The following is a 20,577-nucleotide window of genomic DNA, read 5'->3' as shown; positions in this document are numbered from 1 at the left end:
CAGAATGGACAGCCAAGTCTTGGAAGCTGGCCTCCGGCCTGAACTTCAGAATTCATGTTTGTGTTTGTCAGGAAGAACATTCAGATCCAATACAGACCAGATAAAAATGTTGACTTGTTCTCCAGGCAGATGGCCCTGGAGAGAGACCAGGGTCGGGACGTGCGCTCTACACTCTCTGTGAATTCAACATTCACCTTCCTGCCCACCCAGGAAGGGGTCCCAGGAAGACTACTTTACTTCCACCCTTGATGTGTAAGAAGCTGGCAGGCAGCAGCAGGCACGTTTTTGCACCATTCAAAGCCCAGGACTGGTGATTCCTACAAAAGCTAATCGTCCAGGTCTGCCTGGACCGCCTTCTCTGCCCTGTTACCCTATCTGCAAAGGGCCTTTCCCGGGGTTTACAAAAGAAACTGCTTGCTGTTTGGCTTCTTGGTATACGTGGTGTGTTTAGGGGTCAGGGTCTCTGTGCCCCAGGCTGGTCTCGAACTCCCGAGAGCTGGAACTACAGGCATTCCTTACCACACATAGCTTAGCTTCCTCAGACTTCTGTTGGAGACAGATAGGAAGACCAAAGTGACCAGCTGTAGTCATCCTTCGGGAACGGCGGATACTGGGACAGAGAAACAGGCCTGGTTGCGACTGCGCAATCCATCAAGTAGCCAAGCCCCGCCCCCGAGCACGGTGGCCCCCGCCCCCTTGGGTTGCTAGGGGAAGTGACGTCACAGCGCGATGGCGGCGGCTCCTTTAGGCAGCTGAAGGGGGATTTAGGCCCGGAAGATCCGAGTCCATCCGCGGCGGGGAGAGGGCGAGCGGGGCCGGCAGGGGCCGGAGCAGCGGCGGCGGCGCTCGGACTGTCCCATCCGCCCCGTATTGAGGCGCTGAGAGCGACGGGGCGACCAGAAAGCGATGGTGAAAGCGGGGCCGTGAGGGGGGCGGAGTCGGACCGGACCCGCAGTAGCGGCAGCAGCGGCGCCGCCTCCCGGAGCGCAGACCCAGGAAGCGGCCGGGCGGGCAGTAGCGAGCCGCACCGCTGCCATGGAGCTGAGGGTCGGGAACAGGTACCGACTGGGCCGCAAGATCGGCAGCGGCTCCTTCGGAGACATCTATCTCGGTGAGGCCCAGCGCCATCGAGCACCGGGGAGTCTTGCGGGTCGGCGGGCGGGGTCCCCGGCAGGCCGAGGCCTGCGCAGGGCCGTAGTGGACACTCGGCCGCTCGGCATCTCCGCAGTCCGAGGGCCCGGCCACTGGCCGTGGCCAGACACCAACGGCCGCTGTGCGAGCGCGGCCGGGGGGCTGGGCGCGGCAGGTCGGGTGGGGTGCGGGGAAGGGCTGGGGGACAGCTGGGCTTGGGGACTGCAGGACCGTGGGTGAAGAGCTCGGAGCGTGTCTGGGGAGTGGTCGGGGACCCGGGAGAGGAAGAACAAGGCCTAGAGGCGGGGGGCAGCGGGCCTTGGCCAGAGGTTGTGGGGTGTCAGAGGGCGTGGGAAAAGGACAGCGGGCCTGGGCCGGGGGGCAGCGAGGAGGGGGAGGGGAGAGCGGGGCAAGGGAAGGCATCGCGCTGAGGGTGGGGCTCGGAGGGGCAGGGCCTGGGCCGGGCGTCAGCATCCTCCCCCACCTAAGGTCACCGCGGTAAACAAAGGCCATGCTCTACTCTGAAAAAGGGTCTGGTACTGTTCCTCATCCCTGCAGTGTGGTCCTGGATGTTTTCCTGCGTGTGGGAGAGATGTCAAAACAATCCAAATGTAGTGTGGAGGTGGGGAGTGTCCCAGTCAGAAATGGGGAAATGACCGGCTGATTTCTAAGAGTTCTTGGGGCTGTCTGGGCCTGCCCTTTTCCACAATGGTATCTCCAGTTAGCTGACCCGCTGAAGGGATCACCCATAGCCTCCTGGTTGCCACCTTAACTCCAAAACAGGACTGAAAATGTTCCCTGTGCCTGGCCTGAAAGGCCTTGGTTTGGCTGGGGTCTTCAGGATATGTTGAGCATCTAAGTTGACTCCTGGACACCTGGAAATCAACAGGAATGAAGTTTTGATTAATGCAGATACATTCAGTGTCAAGATGTTGGCAGAATAGAGGGGAGACAAGCGGTGTGAAAGTTCTCATGGCGGCTTTCAGAACTCTAAAGGTAGACATGAGAATCCTAGACTTGGGGTTAAACTATCCTGGGTTATGTCCACCTTAATATGGTGAAAGGCTATGCATGTATATACGTGTGATTAAAGGTTTGCTTAAACCCGGTAGTTGGGATTTTTAAACTACCCCCTGCATTTATTAGAATTATAAGTTATTCCAAAGCCCCTTGGTACTTGGAGCTTTCTGGTGGTGAACATCCTGTTAGAGGTAACCGTGTTCTGTTGAACAGTAGCCCATCTCCAGCATTTGTTTGGCTGTTGTATCTCTAATGGAGAGTCAGTAAGAAGCAATGCTTTGGGCCTCACCTTTCAAGCTTCCCAAGTTTAACAGCTTGTACTCTAACTCCTCTTAGGACCTTGGTAGCTGGCCGTGTTGGGTGAGCAACTGTCCCATTTGGGTAGCTCATAAGTACGTATGGTGCCTGGTTAGGCTAACCCTGCGATGTGCTACATCAATGCCTTTGAACCTGAACTTCTTGCCAGAGTGGTCTGATGAGTAAAATATGCTTTAGAGAGACTTAGGGTTTGCTTACTTAAATATTTATATCCAAGGAGTCAGCCAGATGCCTTCTCGGCAGTGTTTGGGAGTCAAAAGTGCTGGGTAAATTGGAGCTGTTTGACTTATTTTTAGAACAATAGATTTTGGCAGAAGTTTAACCTCAGGATATAGGAGCTATACTGAAAACCAATCCATTAGCCACCCTTTCGTGGGCATTAGAAAATAGGTATTTTGAAACTTTTTGTTCCCTGAGATTTTGCCAAAAGGTTTTGTTCTTTCTGAAGATTGGTTCTAACAACCATTTGTGCTATGGTGGTCATGTGTCGTTCAGAGATGTAAATCCTTCTCCAGGAGAGTGCAAGCTGTGTCTGGGGTTGCACCTTACTCAGTCACATCCCTTCTGCCCCACCTGGTTCCTACAGCCCTAAAAAAGAGAAAGAAAAAAATCACCTCCATCCGGAGCAGGGGGACGCCAGGGACAGGACAAAGGGCTGAAAGACTGTCTTGAACCAGCGAATACACATCCTGGGCAGGGTCTTCTACAGTGTGTAGGTGGTGGCTGGCTTAGACATAGGCCTGGGCACAGCAGCTGATCATGTGAGCTAACCTTTTCCAGAAAGTTTTAATTTGGTGACTCCTCTGTTATGCTCCAAGATGGACACTGGGTTAGGGTTAGAGTCACTGGCTTATCTGTTATGGTATGAGTTTTGTTGTTGTTTTGTTTAAGACATGGTCTTACTATGTAGCACTGGCTGGCCTTGAACTCAGAGATCTACCTTGTGAGTGCTGTGTGCCAACATGCTGGCCTCACAGTGTGCTTTCTGTCAGGGATTAGGCACTGCCAGTCTTCTCTCTTTCCACTTGGCTCTCATCACTGTCCTTTCAAGCTACCTTGGGGAACTGAGCATGAACTGAGCGATTCAGAGTAAGATAGGCTAGAAAAGCAGGTCTGCAAGACAATTGGAGACAGAGGACCTGAAGACAGCGGATGGGTTGGCTCACCCATACCATACATAGGTCAAGAGCCACGTGAGTATGAGTGGAGTTGGATCCTCATCTTGAAGTCTGTGTGACATGCATTCTGGTGCAAGTGTAGTTGAAAAATATTCCTAAAACTCCTCTTTGGTATTCCTCATAAGGCACTTTATTCTTCCAGCGAGGTTCTCCCTGTTTTAAGCCTGGGGTTTTTTTTTTATATTTCTTCCTGAGACATTTTTACATAGAAATATGTAAAAGTGTGGTCATAAGTCATTAAACCTGTGCTTGTTCCTTCCCTGGTGGCCTGCTATGGCAACAGGCAGGAGGAAAGTCTGTAGTGGCCCACCATGTTATTGTTCTTGTCTTCTCTAAAACTCTCTTCAGGGGGAAGTGATATCATGAGTTTATTTCTTGATTGCCCAGATTTTAGAAAACCCAGTCTCACTCTTTGTCTAAGCCAGCCAGATGTAGAATGGGCCACTGCCTGCATACCTGTAGATGACCCTTGGACAGGAGCATTTGCTGATTGAAGCAGCCTCTCTGCCCTAACCTCACCCCAGTGTGTGTTGCTTTGGAACTGATGTTTCTATCACTTTGGAAACCAGAGGAAAGCTCTATTGCTGGTACCGTGCCACTTGATAACTTTCTTTTCTTTTTTTAACTTTATATGAATGTTTTGTCTGAATATGGTATGTATGCAATGCCCTTGGAAGCCAAAAGAGGGCATAGAAGCCCCTGGAACTGGAGTTACAGACTGTTAATGTGCAGCTAGTGCTCTTACCTGCTAAGCCATCTCCTCAGTCCCTACTAGATAACATTTTAAAACAGAGATTATACTATAATAATAATAATAATAATAATAATAATAATAATAATAAAAGTTTGTTCCCAGCCCAAAGGGAGCATGGGTAACTTGGGAAGAGTTTGCAGGATAGGCTAGGCTGTGTGGGCCATGTTGTCCAGTGTTAGGAAGTAAGTGAAGGTCTGTTCAGTGGAACAGTATAGGCCCAACCTACAAAGTGCAAGAGGGGCAAGGCAAGCATTATCTACTACTGTTTTCATCCTTATTTCTCCTCTGGAAGCAAGCAGTGAAGTCCTGAGCATGTCATTGGCAAAATGGAAGTTTATTGTCCTCTGTATAAATTAGTTCGTTATCCATTATTCCGGTTCCTCTGCACCTCAGCTGACAATGAGGTCAGATTTCATGATGTGCCTAAGCATCCCTTGGGAGTTAAAACTTAGTAGCATTTTCATCTGATTTTTCTCCTCACAATTTCAATTGGTAAATGAGAGTGGTACTTCGATCTCACAACGGCATTCAACAGGAAAGACGTCTTTTATGAAAAGTTGTGTATGCATGTGGTGTGCCTACACGCATATGTGTTTACATGTGAATGCATGTATGCGTAGAGTACATATACATGTGGAAGCCAGAAGCTGACATCAGTGGCTTCTCAGTCCCTCTCTACTTTATATATTGAGGCAATCTCTCTCACTTGAAACCAGAACTCTACAATTTGACTAATCTAGTTAACAAGCTTGCTCCAGAAACCCAGTCTGTGCTCCTGCATGTAGGGGTGACAAGTGGGATGCCATACCTACCTGGCATTAAATAGGTGCTAGGAATCTAAACTCTGCCCCTGTGCTGGGTAGTGTGTAACCCACTATGCCAGACATCAAAGAATTAAATTTACCCGTTGTTGGAGAAAAGTCAAGGCTGCAGTCCTGTACCACCCAAAAAGGAACTGATTGCCCAAAAAGAATTCACACAGTTCTGACAGCTTATGTGATTACCTTGCAGAACAGATCTAGAACTGATACAATAATGGTGGAACCACAACTTGATTTTGCCTACTTCTTGCCCGTGTTTGAAGTTGCAGGAGGGTCCATCCTGGGCCTTGTGTGCCTACCATGTTTGTAGATGTCCTATATAGTCAAAACCCTAGGGCAGCATTGAACCTTAAGTCAGTACCTGAGTGATGGGGACAGGGGAGTCACTAGATTTCCTTTTGTTGTTCTGCCCAGTGCGACCAAATTAAATAAATCTCCTTTTCTTTCTTTTTTTTTTTTTTTTCAGTTTTTCAAGACATAGCCCTGGCTATCTTGAAACTCTGTAGTCCAGGCTGACCTCGAGCTCAGAGATCCGCCTGTTTCTGCCTCCCCAGTGAAGACCTGCCCACTGCCCAACTGTTCTGTTGTTGTATTTAGCTTTCTCTTTTTTTAAAAATATGTTTTGTCTGCTTCCATGTCTGTGCACCACGTGCTTGCAGTGCCTGGGGTAGCCTGAAGAGGATGTCTAATTTACTATTTAGAGTTATAAGACAGGTGTTGACTGCCCTGTGGATACTGGGAAATAAGCCCAGGTCCTCTGGAAAAGTATCCAGTACTCTAACTACTGGGTCATCTCTCCAGTCCAGACAAGCTAGATCCTGATGAGAGTGACCAGCATCTGGGCTTGTCATTCAGTGTTCCCTTCCTGCCCTAGACAGAGTGGTACACTGTGTTAGTTAGGGTCATATAACCTTTTGGACTGTTCAACCTTAGGGCTCCCGAATAATGTTTTTGTCTGTTCTGTATCTGATCCCCTGATTACAGTGGCATCTTTAGGTACTAGTGTCTTCTGGTAGCATATATCAGACTTATATATGGTAGAGAATCTGGTATTATAAAGTTCAGAAGTATAAGTCACTACCAGAGTTCCTAGGTCCTTCTGTGTTTGGCTCAGGAACAGTGTAAGGTCTGGACTAGATTATCATGCTAGTGGGGCTTAGGAGATGTGGCCCTCTGGGGTGATAGGACAGACATACAGGGCCAAACCAGTGCCTGCACTGGCACCTGTAAGACAGATGGAGCTTGAAGCTGCTTGGTCTTTCTACAAAAGTGATGAAGTGTCTGGAGTAGGTCTTATGCTGTCTGTCCTCTCAAGTTCGTATGTCCTGTGTCCATCTGCTACTCTCCTGACTATCAGATGCAGGCAGTACAGCTCTTTTAATAGATCCTACAGGTTTTTTTGTGACAAAGTGACAAATGGCATTGGCTTTATGAAAAGATGTAATTCATTATTATATGGCATTTGGCTGCATGAAAAAAAAATGTATTTTAGCTGGACGATGGTGGCTCACACCTTTAATCTCCGCAGAGGCAGGCAGATCTCTGAGTTCAAGGACAGCCTGGTCTGCAGAGCAAGTTCCAGCACAGCCAGAGCTACACAGAAACTTTCTTGAAAACCAAAAGAAAAAAAAGGTGGGGATGGGGAGAAATGGTTTAATTCACATTATGTTGTAGAATTGTCATTGGTCATTTGTTCCCAAGGCTGAGCATAGCACAGAGGTGATTTGTCAAGGCGTGAGCTGTAGGAGCCACAGAAGGGTAAAGTTAGGGGCGTTTTCTACCTTCCTGAAGGTCCTGATCCAGTAGGCTGGTTGGCCCCAGCCTCTTGTCCCTGTGGACCTGCCAGCTGGCAAGGGTGGTATGATGTCCCAGAGAGTACTGCTTTGGGGTTCAGAGAGTCGCTGACATAACTGGTGACGTGAGTCACCATGGCTCCTGGCTGGCAAGTTCAGCTCAGAGTCCAGGTCCTTAAAGGAATCCAGAGGTCACTTTTCATCTGAGATGCGTTCTAGATGAAGTCATTTCTTGTGTAAGTGGATAAGTTGCTCTGCCTATAGGCAAGAAGAATAAGATATATTGCTTCTTACTTATACTAGGCCTCCAAAGATTTCTTGTGGAACAGTAAATGAAGTTCTTAAACCTAGATTGGCCAGTGGCAATGATTAGATCCTGTTATTATGGATCTACAGCACTGGAGATTGGCTTTCAGCCCAGATGTTCTCAGAGTAGCAGTCATCTGACAGACCAGAATGATTACTCTGTGATCTTGGGTGGCAGGAGACACAGTTTGTTGGCCTTAGGTTGTCCCTATGCTTATGGGCCTTGCTCCACTGTCTACTGTCTACCTCAGGGACTCATTAACCATTTGTTTCTTCAGCTCCCAATGAAACTCTTACATATCCCTCCTGTCCCAGTTGACAAAAGAGAGTGAGTCACAGAGAGCTAGTCAGGCTGCTCAGTCCACACCTTGTCTACACAGCACAGACCCTGGTCATGGGTGGTTGTATCAGGCTCTATTAAAAATCCATGTTAATCCTTTTCAAATAACTACAGTCCTGGAAGTATAGAATTGCTTTTTCTTAGAAACAACCTGCCAAGGAGGAGGGCTGCATGGTACATTAGGCTGTTTTTATTAAGCACCTGGATGTACCATGTGGAGGCAAAGTCCAGAGCATCTTGGAAGGTAGACTGAGGAACGTTTATGCAGGAACCTTTAGAGCAAAGCATGAAAGGGACACTTACACATAAAACCCTTTTTCCTCCAAACTCCTAGGCTCTAGTTATAACATTGTTACAAACTAATAAAAACTGTATTTTGTGTTGCAGAGGCAGAACTGGCCAGGGCTTTGTCTCCAAGAGGGTGAGAGGGTGTCACTTGCCTCTAATCCTAGCATTTGAAAGACAGAGGTAGGCAGATTTCTGAGTTGAAGGACAGTCTGATCTACAAAAAGAAGGGGTAGGGAGTTGTTCCCTGGTTTAGTTGAGGGTCTTTGCTGATAAGCCTGTGGTGGTTTGTTTGGAGATGATTGTGTCCATGTAAGAACTGTTGAGATGTGTAGGTAGACGTCTGGCTTGTCTGGCCTGAGATTGGGAGGAGGGAGAATAGGGGAAAACCCAGCTCTCCTCCTCCTGGGAGACTCAAGCACACTCCAGAAGGCCATCAAACCATCACAGAGAAGCATCCTATTGCTCTGCCTTGGTATACCCTGAGTGGGTAGAAGGAGTGGGGCCTGCAGCTACATTGATTGGCTGGTGGGTACAGTGGGTACAGGTAAAAATGGAAGGTAGAATGCCAAAGAGATTTTCTTACATGTTTTTGAATAAAGATCGCTTTCTGTGTTGGTCAGCCAGCAGTACCTTTTCTTAATAGGAGGTACAGAGCAGCTATGGTTAGTCCATCTCAGGAAGCCAGTGCTCTAAGGTATGGTTCTACAGCATGGTTCCAGCCATGTGCAAGGGTTGGGTTCTTGCCTTACAAAGATGTAGAGGATATTAAATAGCACTGGTTCTTTCTGCTGCAAGCTTTGGGCTGTGTGGTAGACACAGAATAATACATTTAGTTTTCTTCCTAAGGTACGGACATTGCTGCAGGAGAAGAAGTTGCCATCAAGCTTGAATGTGTCAAAACCAAACATCCTCAGCTCCACATTGAGAGCAAGATCTACAAAATGATGCAGGGAGGAGGTAAGGTTCATTTTCGGTTAAATGTCTACCCATAGTCTAGCTTACAGATACAGAAGACACCCACCCCCACCCCCCAAAAATAAGGAAGCATAACCTTAATGTATCTTGCTTAAGAACTACCTTTATTAGCTTCCCATTAGATGGTAATGTCTTTGAAATCTGGATTTTGTGTAAGTTTAAAAATAAACGGGGTTGGGGATTTAGCTCAGTGGTAGAGCGCTTGCCTAGGAAGCGCAAGGCCCTGGGTTCGGTCCCCAGCTCCGAAAAAAAGAACCAAAAATAAATAAATAAAATAAAATAAACATGGTGCTGTGTGTCACAGCTCAGGGCTTCCTACATTAGCCTCTCCTGGGTTACCTGCTTACCTTTAGAACTTGAGGGTAGTCCCATAAAACTGAAGTTTCAGTTTTCTCTTGGATAGGAGTTTTGAACATGACTTCTGACTCCCAGCTAAGTCACTGTTCTCAGTTCTGTAAAACCTTACTGCAAGATCTAGGAGTACTAAATACTTGATGAAGCAGGGGCTCTAATTTGAGGCTTTCAAGACCATGAGGCCCAGCCCTACCTCCTAGGAGAGGAGCCTGCTTGTGACAGGCTTTGTATCTGAAAAAAGAAAAAAAAAAAAAAAAAAAAACAGCAGAAGCCTCTGTGTTGCTGTGATAGTTGGAGAAGGGAGGAGAGCCCCCACCATGTGACAGACCATTGGCCTCAGCAGGGAAAGGGAAACTGTTGGTTTGGTGTTTGATTGCCCTCCCTCAGCAAAAGCAATTTAATTCTACCTCTGCTGGAAACCAACATTCTCTAACAAAACGTCTAAGGCAGTAGCTGTGTGCTGCTGTCTGTCATCTTAGTGGCCATGTATCCTGTCCTGGGCATTAGACCTAAGGAGGCCATAGGTAGATGAACACTTGCTGGTGACATACACACATGTCTTCCAAACATAGTAGGGCTGGTGCACATGTGAACTCACAGAGACAGTTTGCGGGTTCCCAGCTTTGAGAGAGGAAGTAGATACAAGTGACCATCCCTAAACCAGAAGCTATTTGCAACTGATAAGTTCACAATGGAAAGATTAGTTTTCTGCGACACAGTGAGTATCACTGTGCCTAGCAGTAGATGGCCAACACAAGATGAACTCAATTTTTGTAGGTTCCTTGTCTCAATGATTTGTTTGGACACTTTTGTTCCTTTTTTTCTTTTTCTTTTCCTGTCAGATCTTTTGCTTATGTGTTACAGTTTCTGGTATTGTGTGTTCATGGAGTTTCTCTGTGTTTCTGCATCTGTATGCTTCACATGCTCGCTCTTTGGTTCTTCTGTTGTTTTATTCAATTTTGTTTGGTTTTACTTTTAATCTTTATTGTCCCCAAAAGAAGTCAATAGAGTCCCAATCCTGTACACCTGCCCTTTGGCACCATCCTCAGTTAGGACAGCCTTCTTGGGAGCATTAGCTTTTGTAACAAGTGGAGCAGAACAAAATAAGGATGAAGCTTAATGCATTAAGGGTTATAGTTGTGAGAATGTGCTAGCCTGGAGTGCCTAAGGGTGAGGCCGCCTGACAGTGGGCTCCAGACAGGAAGGTGTCTGGCTGCAGCATCACTGCCATTGCTGTGGTTCCTGTTCTTTGGCTGTGGAGTGTCCTATGTGTCAGTTGCCCTCCCAGGTTATGATTAGAGAAGTCCTGGACAGTGTTAGGTACCCGCTGGTGGATAGCATTACTAATGTGTGGGACCTTAATCATTTGCCCACATCCCTTCTCTAGACTCCCTAGAATCCAGACAAGATTCAGAAATGGGTGTTACCCTTTCTTGGCCTTTGAATCTTGTTCTTCCGGCTTTGCTCAGGTTTTACTCTTATTGCCTACTTCTGTTTTAGGAAACACTCTGTGTCCAGGGAAAGGATGCACAGTTATGGCAGTGTTTGTTTTCAGAGACTAAATGGAGGTTGGCAGATAAAGGATGGGGGGTACACTTTGCTCAGAAACCACAAGGTACTGCTCCCTGACGTGTCATGTTTCTCTGTATGTAGGTGATAAGTGTCGCTTTGCCTCCTTCTGAAAGGAACAAGTGCCTCTTTGGTTGTCTTGACCTTGTTTACCTTGGCTCTGCCTGTGAAAAAGAAAGAAAGAAAGAAAGAAAGAAAAGAAAGAAAGAAAGAAAGAAAGAAAGAAAGAGGCATGGCTGGCTGAAGCTTGAAGCTATATCTGGGAGACTAGTGGTGTCACGGTGCCTAATTGAGAGCTGCTGTGCTAGGTGAAAGCCAGCATGGGGTCTGTGCAGTCCCTGTGCAATGGATGCTGCAGAAGGGAGGACTTTCTATAGGATACAGGTTGCAACCTGGACATTCAGCCTCAGAGTTGTGACCCAAGGACTTCACCAGCCCAAAATCTGGTCAGGAATGTAGACTAAAGGTGAAGTATGAGAAATAAATTAGAATTCAGTGTTAATGGACATCTTGAGTAGTCGCTGAGTTTTTATCAACACCTGGTGCTGCCAGATAAGAGCTGGTAGCTTGTTTAACTGCTTGTTTCATTCCTAATATAGATCACACCCCCTTCAGTAACTCCTCAGCAAAAAAACATTAATGAGCTCACATAAGCTTCTGGCAAATGTTAACTTTGTGGGAGGGGAGAGAAGATCTTTGTGATAGGACCTGGGTAGGGAAATAGGCACAACATTTTTCTCTTGTTTTGTTTGACTGTTCTTTCTTTTTTAGCAGCTATCTATGCTGCCCTGGATGGACCAGGCTGGTGTTCTTTCTTTCTCTGCCTCCCAAGTTCTCTGATAAACTACCATGCCTGCCAGTGTTTTGTCTTTTGCTTTTATCAAGATTTCAATTCACAGTGTTCCTTCTCCTCTTCCTTAGTGTTGGGGTGAATGCTATGGGACTGTGTCTGGCACAGAACTGATTGTAAACATGCGGCAAATAAGGAGTCTTAGCTATTGGCGTAAAAGACGCTGTGACCCTCACCCCCTTGAGGAAGTCCAGTGCTCCCCTGTGCTGTGAAGACATGTGCCTGCCTAGTCCCCTGGTTCATTTCCTCTGGCCCTTACTTACACGTTGTTTGCCATGATTTAGGAGGTGTTGGGGGTTGTTGTGGAGCCCTAGGATGAAGCTCTGTCTTGGCCTGTGCTAGGTTAGCACTCTCCCAGTGAACTAGAACCTCAGCCGTGGTGGTCTTCTTTGTTGTCCTCCCACATTACATGTAAATATTTGACAGGTTTAATCTTAAAATTGCTGGAAATGTAATGTTTTCTTTTGAATTAATTCTGAGTACCCACATTTACATTGAAATACTTGTCAAGTCATAATGGAGCACACTTGCTAGTGCCTGCTAGTGCCTGTGTCTTCTAGGGTCTGCTAGTGCCTGTGTCTTCTGGGGTCTGCTAGTGCCTGTGTCTTCTGGGGTCTGCTAGTGCCTGTGTCTTCTAGAGTCTGCTAGTGCCTGTGTCTTCTAGAGTCTGCTAGTGCCTGTGTCTTCTGGGGTCTGCTAGTGCCTGTGTCTTCTGGGGTCTGCTAATGCCTGTGTCTTCTGGTGCCTGCTAGTGCCTGTGTCTTCTGGTGTCTGCTAGTGCCTGTGTCTTCTAGGGTCTGCTAGTGCCTGTGTCTTCTGGTGTCTGCTAGTGCCTGTGTCTTCTGGTGCCTGCTAGTGCCTGTGTCTTCTGGTGTCTGGCCCAAATTACTTATTTTGGCATCTTGGACCCCACAGGGCTAAAGCACCCATGTTTACAACCGTGAACAGCAGTGGGGGCAGCTCATTCCCAAGCCACAGCACAAACCAGTACTCAGGTTTTTTTCTTTAAACTACTGGCAGCATTTTCTAGGCATAAATCTACTTTGGATTCTGAATTTTGCTAGTCTGAAATACCTGGCTTCAGAGTAGCAGTGAACGAAGGGTCTTCATCCTGCATTACCAGGAACCTTCCTTCTAAGTGGTTTTACAGTTTCCTTCTTCTTAGGCTTTACCAGGAGTTAGTTTCTGGCAGTTTGCTGAGAGTAAAGTGTACCACAAATGAGACTCTACATCTTTCCTGGCCAGGGAATCTGTGAAGGTAGTATTTTATCCAGTCTCCAATGCCATGGAATAACAACACTATTGTTCCCCATTGAAAAGGAAGGTGGTGCCATCTATCACATATACTGCCCGTCATGACATCAAGAAGCCATGACACCCCTCCTAAAGATGAGTTTGATGTTATGTGATGCATGCTATATGCATTTTGTAACCTTTTGGCATTCCTGGTACTTGTTTGCATATGATAGAATTTCCTAGAGTAAACATAGAAAAAAATTAATAGTTTATTCAACTTAAGATCAAAATTCCATCAGTTGGGTTGGAGAGTTATTAGCTCAGTGGATTAAATTATGGAAGGTGGAAACAGGAAAATAGCCCAGAAGCTCATGGGCCAGATAGATTGCCTGGATTTCACAGGCCAGAAGCAGAACCTAAGAGAGACTCTGTCTCGAATTCCTAAAAAGGTTATCTTCTGACCTTTATCTATGTACACAATGTGGACAGCATGTACACACATATATACAGATTAAGTAAACATTTAAAATACGGTCAGTTTAATTCAATGAAACTAGTTGGAAAATGTAATTTAAAAATATCATTTATGGGGTTGGGGATTTAGCTCAGTGGTAGAGCGCTTGCCTAGGAAGCGCAAGGCCCTGGGTTCGGTCCCCAGCTCCGAAAAAAAAGAACAAAAAAAAAAATATCATTTATGGTAGCATACACCTTAAATATCACAAAATATCATTTTTAAAATACGATTTATAGCCAGGTGATAGTGGCACATACCTCTGATTCCCAGCACCTGGGAGGTAGAGGCAGAGGCAGAGGCAGGTAGATCTCGGTGAGTTTAATGCCAGCCTGATCTACAGATTGAGTTCAGGATAGCCAGGGCTGTTACACTTGGAAACCCTGTCTCAACAGCAACAACAACAAAACATTTATAGTAACAAAATAGGAAGTACCTGGGGTATTTAGGAATAAATGCTAAGATAGGCAAATATTCTGTGTAGAAAGTTAAAAGGCTTTGTTGGATGGCATAAAGAAGGCTCAATGTTAGTTCTCTTATAGTCGGTTTTAATGTTAAATGAAATTCCAGTTAAAGCAACAACCTTCCCCTCTCTCCTCATCTTCTTTTTGAGCCACGGTTTTCTGTAGCCCTGGATATATTAAAATTAACTGTATAGATCATGCTTGCCTTGAACACAGAGGGTCAACCTCCGTCTGTCTCCTGACAACTGAAATTAAAACTGTATACCACTATTTCCAGCTCTTTTTAAGCCTGTATTATATGTGTGTATGTATGTGTGTATGTATGTGTGTATGTGTATCTCATGAGTGCCTGCTGCCTTCAGAAGTCAGAAAAGAGTGTGAGATCCCCTGGAACTGGAATTATGTCTGCATAATTGTGAGCCACTGTGTGAATTCTAGGAATGAAATCTGTGTCTTCTGCAAGAGCAACCAAATGCTCTTACCTGCTGAGCCATCTCTCCAGTTCTGTGTGTGCGCGCGCACCCCAGCAGCTCCCCCTCCCCCATACATTTTGGTTATATTATTATCCTTCCTACCTCCCTACGACCCAACTTCATGTTTTTCTCTTTCAAAGAACAAAAACACAGGGAAAACTTTAAAAAGAAAAATATGACAAAGCTAACAACACAAAAAGCACATAGAGGAAAAAAGTTGGAGTCTGTTGTTGTTGTTGTTGTTGTTGTTGTTGTTGACCAATTTTCTGGACATGTAGCCTGTCCTTGGAGAGAGTTGTTGAAACACATACCCAGTGATACTACATTGGAGAGAACTGGTTTACCTTTTGCAGCAAGTATTAATTGTAAGTAGCTACTTGGATAGGGATGGGATTTTATGCCTATTCACCTTCTCAGTGCTGGGGTTGCATGTGATTTGAACCTGTGTAATCTTGTCCAGTGGCTCTTAGAGAGACTCACTAGACTGAAAATTACACTGACTTGCTGAAGAAGTGAAGATGAAAGTTGTGTGATTCTGAACAGGGCCTGGTCCCAAGCTTTCTCAGTGTGCTTCCGGCTGAGACGTGTCCAGACTACTTGCATTGGCCAGTTCCAGGACTGGGGCAGGAGCTCGGACAATGAGGGAGCATTTTAAATGACATGCCTCGTAGCCAACTCTGAGACAGCTCTGAGACAGCGAGGGCTTGAACAAATGATGACAGCAGTGTATTAACGCACATCGGGGAGGGAGTAACGACTGTCAGGTCCACGGTATGACCTGCTGTGACTATAGCCATGATTTTCTTCAGAGAAGGTTACATCTAAGAAATACTATTGCTCCCAAAGCTATTGGTGGGAATGTGTAGTTAGGACCTCACCTGGTGCTCCTGCCCTCTTTCAGAAGGATCTCTTATGCAGGACTGCTGAGGAGGGAGCACCACCTCTCTGGGCAGTTTGTTGTACACTGGTGTAGCCATCTCCATAGTTCTCACACCTGGCTTCATGGAGCTGAGTCTGGATTTGTTTTCAGATGTGAGATGTGTTGTAGATATGAAATGTGAAACTGCTTTCACAGTTTCTTTTACCTACTTTTGATTTCATTGGTCTTTACAATGTTTAATTTGCTTTTTTTTTTTTAATCTTAAGAGTTTTCAACTTTTACTGTTAGATTTGTGTGTGTGTCTTTCCTTTAACTTTCTAGACATGGGATTTAGTTATATTTAATAACAACTTTTTTCTTTTGCATTATTGAGTTTCAATCTGAGTCTATCACTACTGAGGTTTATCCCCATCACTTTTGTGTTTGTTTTTCTTTTGAAACATGGTTTCAGTAAGTTACCTAGACTGGTCTAGAACTTACTCTGTAGTCCTAACAAGCCTTGTGATCTTGCCTCAGTTTCCCCGAGCAGCTGGAATTACAGTCCCTTGCCATAATTTAATATTTTTTTAAGGCCCTTCTCTACCAGCTCTAATATGTGGGCCCGGTTCTCCATGCCTTTGCTAACATGTCTCACAACTTTTTAATTGTGCCAACATTGAGAATCTTACCCCCATATGTTGGATATTTCTGTCATGTACATTCTTCCTCTGTTTCTGGGTTAAAGTCTAGTTACATTGGTCTTTTTAGTTCTGTCTTTTTTTTTTTTTTTTTTTCTTTTTTTTCGGAGCTGGGGACCGAACCCAGGGCCTTGCACTCCCTAGGCAAGCGCTCTACCACTGAGCTAAATCCCCAACCCCTTTTAGTTCTGTCTTATGGTGACACTTGCGCATTTGTTGGGGAGGGGGGTCTTTAAGGCATCAGCATCATCTTAATTCTCTTGAGTTCTTAGTATGGGGTGGATTGAGTTCCTTAATGTATCACTGCACTAAACTGTGACTTGCATCAAAAGTGGCTTCTGCAAGTAAACATTTTTTGTTACTGTTAAGACAAGGTCTCAGTATGTAGCTTTGAACTTTGACATTTTTACAGGATAATGATGGGATCTAGGGTCAGAAATAATTTCATAGAGAAAAATGCTAGAAGCAAGCAGGACAGGCATGTCCATATAACCCTAACACTCGAGAGAGCAGAAGACTCTAACTCCAGCCCAGACTGGATATGTAGGAAAACCCTATCTCAGGAGGAAAAAAATACTGAAATTATTAACCACAAAAAGATACTTGCCTCACATAAAACCACACAATCTTTCTTTGAACATGCAATAAATAGGAAGGTTGTATCCTGATAGAAAAAATATTGTCAAGAGAGAAGAAAATGGGTGTGATTGTTCTCTTCATAAAAGACACATTCAAGGTCACAGATTCATTCTCCACTCTAGATACGAGTAGGGAATTGACACAGCTGAGCAGTAGCAGAACATTGGGAGCAGAGCCTTGCTCGTGACTGCTCCATGGGTTACCCATTACAAAGCTTCTGATGTCATTACGCCTTGTATAGTCAAATAATTTGTACTGTAACAAATGTGTTTCTAGGTACATACTCAGAGGTAAAGGGAAATTAATTCCGTGTATTACAATGGACATACATAAATAAGAGCGTACTTCAGTGTCATTTATAATAAGAAAAGCAAACCTAGGGGTTGGGGATTTGGCTCAGTGGTAGAGCGCTTACCTAGGAAGCGCAAGGTCCTGGGTTCGGTCCCCAGCCCCAGGGGGAAAAAAAAATTAAAAAAGAAAAGCAAACCTAAACCATCTGTCCTGTCTTAGTTAGGGTTTCTATTGCTGTGAAGGGACACCATGACCTCGTAACTCTTATAAAGAAAAGCATCTTGGGGCTGGCTTACAGTTCAGCAGTTTAGTCCAATGTTGTCTTGGTGAGAAGCATGGCAGCATGCAGGCAGACCGGTGCTAGAGAGATCTACATCTGGGATCAGCAGACAGCAAAAAGGGTGGGGCTGTGCTTGGCTTGATCATCTGAGACAGCAAAGCCACGCCTAATAGTGGCACTCACTGTACAACTATGGGGGCCATTTTCTTTCAGACTACCACACCATTGAAATGACAGATGGGTTGTTAGAGATTATGGAGTGCTGGATGGAAGAAATGTTATATAGCACAGGAGGTAGGTCTGAGTGCTGATTACCAGAGAGCACAAGTTACATAAGGTAGATGGGATATAGAAGATACTGTTAGGAATATATACTAGGTCTCCAGTTAGGTTCCCAGTCTCAGTTACTTTCATATTTAGATAATTGTCATATAGGTTCTCAATGAGATATAAAATAATTTTTTTTACATTTATTTATTATGTATACGTCATACAGCTTTCTGCCTGCATGTATTCCTGCAGCCAGAAGAGGGCACCAGACCTAATTATAGATGGTTCTGAGCCACCATGTGGTTGCTGGGAATTGAACTCAGGACCTCTGGGAGAGCAGACAGTGCTCTTAACCTCTGAGCCATCTCTCCAGCCCCATAAAATACTTTTATATGATATAAAATATATGATATGAGATAATGAAACTTTTTAAAATTTTCAAATGGGGGGGGGTTGAGGATTTAGCTCAGTGGTAAAGCGCTTGCCTAGCAAGCTCAAGGCCCTGGGTTCAGTCCCCAGCTCCGAAAAAAAAGAAAGAAAACGAAAAAGAAAAAAAATTCAAATGGTAGGATCTCACCGGAAACATCTAAACTCACATTGAAGCTCCACTCAATGTTTTACATGAAAGGAAAGAGAGGCCTTGGGCTCATGACAGAACCAAAAGTGGAGTGCGTATGGTAAAAGCCAGTGGCAGTAGGTGGAGCTTCCTAGACCTCATGCTCTGGTGGTAGGCAGAGGAGAGCACAAGGCATCGTATAAAGCTTCTCTGTAGCGCTTGCTCTTTGACTTGAGCAAAGCTGCTTTGTGCATCCTTGTTCCTAGCAGTATTCAAGTGCTCTCAGCTTTTTTCTGACCATCTTTTTGTGACTGTTGTGTATGCTCTTAGATAAAATACTTGGTCTTTGTCCCATTCTTCAAAAGTAGAGAGTGTTTAGAATTGACTGCTTTCAGGTCTAATATCTGAAGGCATCCTTCAGTTCTTCCCTCATTTGGAGTTCTGGGCTATTCGGTGGCGTGATTGCTGTTTTCTTCTAGACAGGGTCTTAGTATGTAGCCCAAGGTGTGAACATTCTGATCCTAGAGCTCTACCTCATAAGCATATCACCACACCTGACTGGTTTCTTAATGTTGGATTTGTCCTGGTTTTTTGTTTGTTTTGTTTTTTTTCTTTTATTCCCTCTCCTACCAGTTGGTGTTTTCAAAATCTGAATGACTCTCCAAGAAGTTGTCATTGTGTTTGCTTTTCTCCCATCGATATTGGAAAAAGGAAACGCTTTTTTTCTCTCTTCTACAAGCCATGGCAGTTCTTTCTCCTTAGTTCCTCAGCATTTGATTCCAGCCTCACTGGTGCAACTGTGGCATCCGGCTGGCTTCTCTGGACCTGTCTTACCTGATGTTTTCTCTTTCCATGGATGCTGATGTTATGAAATCAACTACCTCACTTGCTGCCACTGCTTGTTTGACTCCTGTCAGCTTGCTCTTTGTCACGTGCTAACTGTGTCTAGCTTAATTACAAGTGGACATCACACTCGAGGGCAGACATTGCCAATATCGTCTGAACCCCTTGAACACCCACAGACATAATCTGCTAAACACCTGTCGAGTTGAATAGAAGTGATATGATACAGTAGCATGGGTTGAAGTGCTGTGTTTGGTTTCTTTTCCAGTGGGCATCCCTACCATCAGATGGTGTGGGGCTGAGGGGGACTACAATGTCATGGTGATGGAGCTACTGGGACCCAGCCTGGAAGACCTATTCAACTTCTGTTCAAGGAAGTTTAGTCTCAAAACTGTTCTGTTGCTTGCTGACCAAATGGTAAGCAATACCCCTTTTCCTGAAGTGTTCAGGCAGTGTAGCAAGCACTTGGCATGTGCCTGCTGGCTTACTAGAGTAAATTACTGGGTTACATTGGCAATGGTGGCTTGCAATCCCAGCACTCAGGAGGCAGAGGCAGACAGATGTTTATGAGTTTGTGGCCAGCCTAGTCTACACAGCAAGTTCTAGGCCCATAAGGGCTACATAGTGAAACCCCATCTCAAAAAACTAAACAAATTACTAGGTTGCCATATCTCCATTATTACATCCATTTGTGCATAGAAAGAAAGGGGGATTTGTTTAATCTTGGCCTCAAGATGATTGAATTAGAAAATAACTTCTCACGGGGTTGGGGATTTAGCTCAGTGGTAGAGCGCTTGCCTAGCAAACGCAAGGCCCTGGGTTCGGTCCCCAGCTCCAAAAAAAAGAAAAAGAAAAAAAAAAAAAAAAAGAAAGTAACTTCTCTCCCCCCTCCTCCCTGTATCCATATCGAATGGACTTTCAGTTCTCTCAGGGAGTCCACATTTGGTAGCAACACTTGAATGGTTTTCATGAAAATTCTTGTTTATGACTCATTCAAAGTCCATCTGATGTGAACCATAACCAAGCAGCTTGCTGTCTTACCTATTCCTCTGGGAACTAAAGAGAAAAAAAATGTCTGGGCCTGTCGAGGGACAGAGAGTTGAGGATACCTTGAGAGACGACTACCTTAACTGAAATCACTGCTCTCCAGAAAGTAGAGAAGAGAATGTGTAATGGGAGCCTCACTGCCAGGCAGCCTCCTTTTCCAGCATGAACCACTATGAGATTCAGTCTTACCTTTGTTTCTCTGTAGATAAGTCGTATTGAGTACATTCATTCGAAGAATTTTATCCACCGAGACGTGAAACCAGATAACTTCCTCATGGGGCTGGGAAAGAAAGGCAACCTGGTCTACATCATTGACTTTGGGCTGGCCAAGAAGTATCGGGATGCCCGCACCCACCAGCATATCCCCTATCGAGAGAACAAGAACCTCACAGGGACAGCACGCTATGCCTCCATCAACACACACCTTGGCATTGGTGAGCCCTGACAGAGATGGATCACTTGACGTTGTGTACCTTTAGCATGTCCATCCCTTAGATTAGGGAAAGTCCAACTTATGTAGCAGCCTAGGTGATGAGAGATGTGGAAGCTGTTAGCCAACTTTGGTAGCAGACAAGCAGAATTGAGCAACCAGAATCTCTGTATTGCCAAGTACAGTGGGGTAGCAGAAGCTGGCTTCTCCAGCAGTTCTTCAAGATGTTGATGTTGCTCCCCTGAAGTCTTAAGGGGGGGTTTCTTTAACAAATGTGAGGGAC

General features: G+C 45.2%; 1 protein-coding gene across 5 annotated transcripts in view; it reads left to right on the top strand.

The window, feature by feature from the left end:
• Positions 1-721: 721 nt before the first annotated feature.
• The window catches only part of Csnk1d (casein kinase 1, delta), a 37,372-nt gene continuing 17,516 nt past the window's right edge, over positions 722-20,577 (top strand). For 4 of the 5 annotated variants that reach the window (XM_087574173.1, XM_087574171.1, XM_087574170.1 and 1 more), the window contains 4 exon segments: positions 722-1,111; positions 8,796-8,906; positions 19,086-19,234; positions 20,070-20,298. In XM_087574173.1, the coding sequence (XP_087430299.1) occupies positions 1,036-1,111; positions 8,796-8,906; positions 19,086-19,234; positions 20,070-20,298 (565 nt within the window). In that variant the 5' untranslated portion in view covers positions 722-1,035. 5 annotated transcript variants of the gene reach the window in all.

The sequence above is a fragment of the Rattus norvegicus genome, chromosome 10 (genome assembly GCF_021556685.1).
Source record: "Rattus norvegicus strain SHRSP/BbbUtx chromosome 10, alternate assembly SHRSP_T2T, whole genome shotgun sequence".
NCBI lineage: Eukaryota > Metazoa > Chordata > Mammalia > Rodentia > Muridae > Rattus > Rattus norvegicus.
This window is presented reverse-complemented; position numbering and strand designations above follow the sequence as displayed.